The sequence below is a fragment of the Perissodus microlepis genome, chromosome 6 (genome assembly GCF_051167445.1).
Source record: "Perissodus microlepis isolate ML-2025 ecotype Zambia chromosome 6, ASM5116744v1, whole genome shotgun sequence".
NCBI classification, from domain to species: domain Eukaryota; kingdom Metazoa; phylum Chordata; class Actinopteri; order Cichliformes; family Cichlidae; genus Perissodus; species Perissodus microlepis.
Genome location: NC_140466.1, coordinates 28,639,590 through 28,648,743, shown reverse-complemented (window position 1 = coordinate 28,648,743; position 9,154 = coordinate 28,639,590). Strand labels below are relative to the sequence as shown.

Here is a 9,154-nt window from a genome sequence, read left to right as displayed (position 1 = left end):
GAGAGAGAGATGGGGGGTGTCAGCGTTCCCCGAGGACCCCCTGTGCTTCAGTTTTGATCTGCTAATTATGTTCAATTGAGACTGTGTAATTCACTCGCGTTGCTTCTATTCCCCCTTATCTGAGCCGCGGCTCTTAACAAACTCCGGCGCTGATGAGAGAACATGACACACAATCAGCAATAAAAACGTTTTCCGGTGCGGTAATTTGTATTTATTTATTTATTTATTTTTTAAGGGCTCTGCATTTTAATTGTGAGGAAGAGTTGAGGTGTCTGCAGGGGGACCAATAGATTGGGTTATAACAGTTGAGCGGATATTGAAATGTTTTATCTGCGCGCAGCTGAAGAGCAGAGGAGGCGCGACGCGGCGACTTCTTTGACGCCGAGACAGTCGTCACAAACACACGCGCGCGCGCGCACAATGACACCGGCATCCAGGAACAAACACGCGCGCGCGGCTTCGCTTTAGAGAGATGGCACCAGGTGATGCCATAAACGACGGATGATGCTGTGCGCCATACCCCCTCTCGCGCTTTCGTTTCTTTTTTTCTGCCTGGGAGAGGACGCACGAGGGAAAGGGAACGACCCGGAGAGGGAGAAAACACGACCAGGACAGACAAGGAAGCGACATGTCAGTTTTAACGAGCTGTGAAGTTGGAGTCGCTCTTTTTTTCTTAGGGGGGTAGACATGGCGAAATTTCCCTAGCACGCTCCTTCTTAACTCCCCACATATCTTTTTTTTTTTCGTTTTTTTTATAATGGGAAGATGAAGTCACCCAAGTCTGCACCCCCTCACCACTGCCTCCTCTACCCCTTATATGTTTAATTAACTAGGCTGATGTGTAAGTACCTTCAGCTAGCGGAGCGTGGGCGGCCGGGCTGCTGCGGGGTAAAGACACTGTCGGGAGAATATTTCCTTCTTCCTCTCCGCCCGGACGGCTCGGTCGGCTGCCGAGCGTCACCTCGGTCGTGCGGCGCGGAAAGCTACAAAAATAACTCGACCCGTTTGAACTTGTTCCGAATTGTTTAGGGCGGCTTGGAGTGCGGTGCTCGTCGGAGAGCGCGTGAGGGGAGCAGCAGCAGGAGGAGGAGAAGAGGGGGGAGAGAGGGAGGGCAAGTGAGAAAAGATAGGGAGAGAGAGAGAGAGTGTGTGAATATATATGTATGTGTGTGTGTTTTGATGTTATTTGTGACGGAATCCCCCCCTTCAGTCTCCAAGAATCCGCGAGCGGCGCAAGGAGGAGGAGGACAGGAGAGGAGGAGGAGGAGGAGGCGGCGCGCGGACCTGTCCACGAGCCCTCACTGCGGAACGCGCGGGGCTGCCGCTGGAGATTCCAAACCAACGATTATTTTGGATTCTAGAGTCTAACTGATCCCGGCGCGCCAGGGGGCTTTTTCCCCCCCCCCGTCTCTCCCGTTGAATGGACGGCGTTTGACATCTAAACCGAGAGGAATACTACCTATCTACGGGTGGGAGAGGTGGCGGTGGAGGGGGGAAGTCTTCAGAACCAGACAGGTGGATTTATCCGTGTGGTTTCGTTTTTTTGGGGAAGGGAAATTGAATGGAGGAGAAATTGATGGATTAATCTGACGGAGAGTCGTATGCGATTCCCACTCCTGCCGAGGGCACCCGAATGGAGTAACAGGCTGCAATGTCATCTCCACCTGGCCGCCTGGAGAGATGTGTCACGGGAATGGGGTGAGCGTAATTAGTGTTTTCTTTTTTCTTTTCTTTTTTTTAGGTTGGGTCAAAACTAACTCTGTCACCAAAGACGCAGAAAATGAGCGGCATTTGTCGGGGTCCGGTGGTTTTAATATCTGCCGCACTCTCACTCTCCTTAAAGTGGAACAGCGGCGGGGTGGTGTGTGCCTGGTTCGGGTTCCTCCTCTTACGCTTGTCCGAGTCCTCGTCACACAACCTGCTGCATGCCCTACATAAACGAAGCCCGGCACCGGAGAGAGGAGCGTGAGGGGAATATTCGCCAAAGAGCCACAGGCTGTTTTTACTCCGTCCCCCCCCCCCCCCCCCCCCTCTCTCTCTGAGACACACATACAAGCACACGCGCGCGCACAGAGGGAGAGAGCACTAATTCGTCCTTTTCACCGTAGCCTACACCTATGATATGAACTTGTGTTTTCGTCACGGCGAGCTTTTCCCTCCAATAATCCCCCAATAGAGAGACGCGGGCACGCGCGCACTTCTGCTCCGACTCACACAAACATATAACCACGCACGCGCGCGGAAACAAAAAACACGCAGACAGCTAGCTGGTATTTGATGCTGTTCAAACTGTTAAAATGCTAATGAGGTGCGAGAAGTAAAACGACATTGGTTAAAAATGTTTATAGCTCACATAAGTACCTGCCTGTACGCTCGCGCCTATTTATAGAAAAGCGACAAAGTCATCAAGTCCTGGGAGCTTGCGGCGCAGTGTTAAAATCTGGTATCTTTTCGTTTCTTTCTTTTTTATTTTCAGATCAAGTTTGAACACTTTTCCTCTGGTTTCACCGACGCCGTGAGAAGGAACCAAAATGCCAGTAAACGGACAGGTCACGGTGGCTGCCCGCACGGGCCCTCGCACCACGGCAGCACAAGTCAACATTCATCGCACGGACTCCGCAGAAGAAGGCGCAAAACCTCCGCGAACACAACCCCGCAACAGCCGCGCTTTGTGACACCGAAGGTAAGGACAGCTGCGTTCAAGGAGGAGAGAGCGACGCTCTTCTTTTAGACGGAGCGCCGAGCGACGCTAAGCGGCGCTGTTGCATCACATTATCCCCCGGCTGCTGATGAGAAGCCATGTAATGAATTCATATCTCAAATTACAGTTTTCAGGCTTTGAATGCAGTCACGTTGTAGAAACACATTTTCTTCCGTTTTCCTCCTGCTTGGCGTGCCAAGTCTGACACACAAAGTGTCTTCTCCTCTTCTCAGGGACACTGAGGCCTTCACACGAACGCGCACGCACGCACGCTCATGGACATGCACACACATAAACACACACAGATGTTACACTGGAGGGGGTAAATATAAGAAAATAGGAGTGTGACGTGACAGGATGACAGGATGTATAGCCCTGAATGGCCATAAATCTTCATCATGAATGATCCCCATCGTTCCTGTTGGCAAACGGATGCCCTCAATTTTGACTACTTAATATTATGTATGAATGCATGCACATTTATCATAATCATTTAGAGCAAATTATCATCCGTGCTGCGCCAGACTCATTGTGGTGTTGTAGAGAACTGAGAAGAGAGACTGATGTTGTGCTCAGCAGTAGCCTATTTTCCTGAATAGTGGGATGACACAAAAGGAGATCAACTCTGTAGGGCATAAACGCAACAGAGTGGGGAGCAGAGAATGTCGAGTGCTGTTGCCACCTTCATTAATATAAATATCTCGTGCAAAGCAGCAATGAATTCTGGGTGTGATGTCACAGCACCTTTTAAAAAAGCTCAACAGTATTTTATAACAGGCCTACTTTTCTATTCACTTTCTGTCTTGTTGTTATCACTCCAGAGAGAATTTCCTGCTCAGTTGGGCCTTGTATTCTCATCGCTTTGCAGTCTGCTATTAACCAACTACTGAGACAAAGCTAAACAGGAAAGACCTTAAAAAAATCTCTGTGATGTGATGCATACCATATTCTGAGTCCCATTTGGGCTCCGGGATGACATAGTGTTGAAGTGATGTGTCGAGATGTATCTGACTGAGCTGTGCACTGAACCGGCTCCATTGTTGGACAAGCAGGTAAAGTACATCAGAACTCATTGCGTCTAAGCTTCTTGTCAGCGCTGTCAGAAGTGAGGCCCTGTTGTTTTGGATTTCCGCAGTTAAATCGATTTTAATTTCTCGTTTTTTAATGTGCCAGTGCCAACATGTTGTTGTGCTGCCTGTAACAAGGCAGTCCTCTTGGGGATTATTTTGGTGGCACCTAAGTGGAACTGTCTTTCTCTCCCCATGGCTCTGCTGAAACACAAATGTACTACATTTACACAGGGATTCGGAGAGGTTTCTTGCATCAGACGGGCTGCAGGAGGTGTGCCTTCACACTGCTCTGTGTCAACCAGGGCTCCGTGTTTTGGTTTTTAATATTGTGCAAGACATTTTTAGAGTCAGACCCCAAATTTAGCCCAAAATCTACATATGCCTGCAAGTGTGGGAAAGGTTCAGGGAGCGATCATGCAGAAGTCTTTCTTTTCATGAAAGATACATAGAGGTTTTTTTTTTTTTTTTTTACCTCTGTTGAACTGCGAGATATACTGAAATGATCCAAAACTATGCAATTATTATTGTGCATTTACTGTGACGTGGTCGTACCACCAGAATGGCTTTGTGTGAAGATTGACTCTTTGATTATAACACTGACTGAACTGTACACATATTGCTTTGGTGCCTCTCAGGTACTAGATACTGTGTTTTTATTTTTAAGTTTTTACTCATATGGTCTCTTTTTCCTACAGTTTAGTGGATTTTAGGTAGGAGTGCTCACACAAGACTGCAATCTTGAGCATTATGAGAAAAATTACAAAGATAGTTACAAAAAAAACAAAAACGAAGGAAAAGAAAAGCCAGGGAAACTTGTGGGTGGAATTATTTACCTTCCTGCCCTGTGTTGTAGCTGTATTTGTCCAGAAGAAGGTATTGACATATCCCATGATAGGAGCTACAGCAAATAATCCTCTTATGTCCACACTGTTTTTGTTTGGAGCTCCCTATCCAAGTTGACAAACTGTGGGTTTAAGGTTTTCGATGTCGGAATTCTGACTACGACATTAACAGCCAAGCCACGTGCAGCCACCGAGCCTCTGGCGTGGCCTTTTAGCTGTCATCTGCTGAGTGAGTGCTTTCTTCAAAGTCAATTAAACCCGCTGCTGGGCCTGCACTTTGTTACTTCGGATAATCTTGTCGCAAGAAAACATCCGCGGTCGAAATTTGGTTACACGCGACATGGCGACGGACAGTTTGAACCCATTTTCTTGTTCACCCCTAGAATAACGAAAAAGCCAGTGCCTTTTTGTAAATACAATGGCAGTTCAGATTCGTCTTACACCGAGGGCTGAGAGGATGAAAATTAGTGTTTTCATTTTCCTTTTCTTAGCCATTTCCAGTAAAAAGGACTGAGTGACATATGATAATGAGTATTTTGACCCCTGCTGATCTTCTGTACATTGATGTGTGATAGTGCAGTCTCAGATGCAAGTTAATAACCCAAACGCCTCTTACAAACGTGCACTGTTTAATCATTTAATCAAAACACAGCTGGTACTCTCATTTAAAGAGTTAGTGAGCCATGTGTGATATTAAGTAGGGTTTGACTAATACAGGTTTTTGAACCGATCATTTTTAAATCAAGCTGACAGTAGATGCCATTTCGTAGAACCACTGCGTGCCTTAACACACTTTTCTGGTGTGTGAGAGTCCCTGCTTTAACATGATAGGCCCAAAAGTTGCTAGTGGTGATAAATTTATCGCCTAACCTAAATTTTTCTAAATGTTATATGAATTCATAACTAAGAATAAAAGACATGACTGCATCATTGTTACCAGTATTGCGAGTTGAAGCTGTAGCCCTACAGTTTAGATTCTAACTGAACCTGTTGGCAGTTTGACCTGCCTATGTGCCTGTGCCTAATGGTTATAGCTGGTGCACGACATCTCTAGTGAATTTTTAATGGTTTTAAAGTGTTTCCATCTGCTTCAGATTTCAGATAAGTCTTATCCAGTTTCAGCACAGTCTTTCAGAACTTTATGGATAGGATTTAAGTAATCGGATTGGAATAAATCTTAAAATTGGCGTTTTTGTTTGTTTGTTTGTTTTTTAACCTGATAAATCATATTCTCATTGCTCAGGCGAGGATTTGGATTTGAGAATGAAAAAACCCCACCTTTAATCAATCTCAAAACTTGTATCTGTGTTTTTCATGACTCAAAGGCAGATAGTTCTGATGCTGGAAATCGAGATAATCTTCATCCTGCTTGAGAGGTGCTTTCGGGGTGGATTTAGAGACGTGACAAGCATAATAGGGCTGTAACCAAGAAATTGCCATCTATACATCTTGAGAAGAATTAGCATTTCATGATTCTATTTTCATCAGCAAACCTGTCAAAACAGTTTCATCCCAAATGTCTCTGTTGCAGATGGAGGGACCAGCTGGATAGTCCATCAAATGGCCTTTCAATTCCTTTATTTTTTTCTATAGATGTCTTTGAATTCATGTAGACTGCTATACTGCATTAACATTTCAGTAATACAATTAGAAATCATAAAAGTAATTTTATTTTTCATTATGGTAGCTGTTTAGCGACACCATCCATGCTGCCGTATTCACTTTACCTTATAACAGCGGTTCATGCCATTTTCACTTTGTCCATACAAATAGTTTTAGCTGAAAAGCAATCTGTTATTATTAACATTTTGTATTGAGCTTGTAGTGAGATAAGGAAGGGTGGGATGTTAAGTAATTTATAACTTTTATTGACCTGTATTGACAGGGCTGCAGGAACGTCAGTACATCTCAGCAGGTTATCACTGAGCGAAACATAACAGTCATACTCTCCCAGTAAAAAGTGAAGGGAGTCCCATTCTGGGGAGAGACTCAACAGAACAGTTTTTAATAGGTAAAAAAATGTCTTAATAGAACTGCTCTGCCAGGCCCCTTATCAATCTGAGGCGAATCTTGGTTGTCATTACTGGCCACCGTCTCCAAGCAGCCCAATGCCAAAGACTCTATATAAAAGATGGATGTAACATCTGGGTCTGAAAAGGGAAGACAGTGTTGAAGGGCTTTAAGGGGGTCGACTCTTTTGATTGCAAAAAGAAGTTTGTGAAAAAAAAGACCTTCCCATTTATCTATGACCTCAGTAAACTCTTTCCCTGATAAATTTATGATCTCATTTAGTGATGTGTTGTTCACAAATGACTCTAAGAGCCGATTGTAGCGCACGAAAAGAGCCGACTCCGTCGGGCAGAGCCAAGTCTTCAGCCCTTCCTGCTCAGGGCTGAGCATGTGGCCAATCACATGCAAGGACAGACAAGAATCACACTATTGTGTGAATATCATGTAGTGGGTCAGGTCAGGTGCACAGAGAGACAGGAAGCTGGATTTAAATCTAAGTGCGTCAGGACAAATTGAAGAAACAAGTGAAAACTGTAGTGTTTGCGTCTCTGTCAGATTCCCTCGCTCACGACTTCACCCAAAGACAGGACTTTACTAACCAATGAGGGATGGCAATGGCTAGGCGCATCTTTTATATACAGTCTTTGTTCAAGGACCTGAAACTGGCTGATAAGTAAAACTTATTGTTAAAGCAGCGTTAATTTTGGGGGGCGGGGGTGTACTTGCCCATAGCATAAATTTCTGCAAAAACAATATTAATAAATTAGCACCCTCCAATGTTATAGCGGACATGTTAGCAAACAATTGCTTATTAAGAAATCCAGCAGGCATGGATCAACATAAACGTTCATGTTGAGAGGTGCCTCCAGCTACTTAATGAAGTAAGAATGCTCCCTTTTTAATGACTGTTTTCAATTACAGTAACTCCCTAGTGAAACACACTGTATATGGCACTAGTTAGAGTCACTACCGCGAGGCTGAGAGCACTTACTGGATTTATCTGATGTTTTTACTGAAAAAAACAAAAAACAAACTGCCTGTTCTCACCGGAAATCTAGTCGATGAGTGGAGAGACCTTCCCAAAACACGGATGGGTAAAAACAAAAATAAAACCTAAAAGTCATATTGCCAAGAGGATCTGCTGCAGTGTAGTGCAGGAGGATCAATACCTATAATTTTATTATATCCATAATTATTATAAAGCTACTGATTGGGGTTACTGTGAATTCCTTCAAAATAGTTAATCCTCAATACTGATAGCAGGCTTTTTTCTGAAAATATATATTTTAAAAAATGGATGCGGACAGATTGCTCCCCTTTGATGTCAGTATTAATCTTTCAATTGAAAGCTTAAGGATTTCAAGATGGTGGAAGTTTCATTTTGGATTGTAACCTCCCTCTTATGTGCCTATTTGAATGCTGTGCTTTAGAATTAGCTTGATTAGTATTAGGCACAACATGTGGCTCTGAGAAGAATCCAGATTCCTAGGAGGCCGGGTTGTTACCTTAAATGATGCCTCTTACACTTTGTCACTGAAGGGTTTTTTTTCCTAGGCTGAGAAAGAGGCTTAGGAGGTGCCTAAGTGCGGCCAGCCTGGCTCTGTCATTTCGGCCAACTTAACACCCAAAACCCATATTCCAATTTTATGCTTTTACAGACACCAGATTTTGGTTGAGACTGATATAACACTGTCCTAGTTAAGACATTCTTTAGCTTTTTAAATCCAATTTGATTCACTTTTTCATGGATACGAGGACCAGATCATTCACATAAAGGTATCATCACTTTTTTTGTCTCTAACACAGATCGGTGTGTAGCTGAAGTCTCTCTAATTCCATGAAATGTAGTTCCTGCTCTCACAGTTTCATGCCTTACATATGTTATGGCACAATTAGCTCAATGTGTGACTGAGATGATTAAGACATTTTTACAATGAATCAGACATTATTAAACCAGAGGAGATAACACATGCACAGTAGGGCTTTCTTTAGACAATGGTATTATGGAGCCACACACACACTTTTTTTTTTTTTACTGCAGCACCGTCTTTTTATTGGCAAAAGGCAATGTATAAAAAAATAGTAAATGTAATTCTCTAGAAAACCCAGCAGCTACAGCTACAAAAAGGAAAGGCTGGCACTGTGTGCACAGCACTAACTGTGCCAATGATGTTAAGTCCATAAGGAATTTTATCAATCAGCTTTAGCCCAAGTAACATGGCTTTATTTTCTTCCCCATATTATTTCTTCCTTACTTCAGTAAATATAATTAGAGTTAAAACACACACACACACACACACACACACACACACACACACACACACACACACACACACACACACACACACACACACACACACACACACACATCACTGAGGGTTTTCTTTTAAGGCTTGTTTCATGCGTACACAAGAAATAAGCTTCTAAAAAGATTTGAGAATTGCAGCCCACAAATGCTTCGTTTTGTTTCTGAGCACGTGCTTAACTTTGTTTACCAGACAGTTTGGTGAGGTGACTTTAGCTGAAACGAA

The 9,154-nt window shown here is 43.8% G+C and overlaps 1 protein-coding gene across 1 annotated transcript in view; it reads left to right on the top strand.

The window, feature by feature from the left end:
- Positions 1 to 333: 333 nt before the first annotated feature.
- grin2ab (glutamate receptor, ionotropic, N-methyl D-aspartate 2A, b) overlaps positions 334 to 9,154 on the top strand; it is a 112,123-nt gene continuing 103,302 nt past the window's right edge. The window contains exons 1-2 of the mRNA XM_084931850.1: positions 334 to 1,698; positions 2,477 to 2,683. Of these exons, the coding sequence (XP_084787976.1) occupies positions 1,681 to 1,698; positions 2,477 to 2,683 (225 nt within the window). The 5' untranslated portion in view covers positions 334 to 1,680. The remainder of the gene's footprint in view (positions 1,699 to 2,476; positions 2,684 to 9,154) is intronic.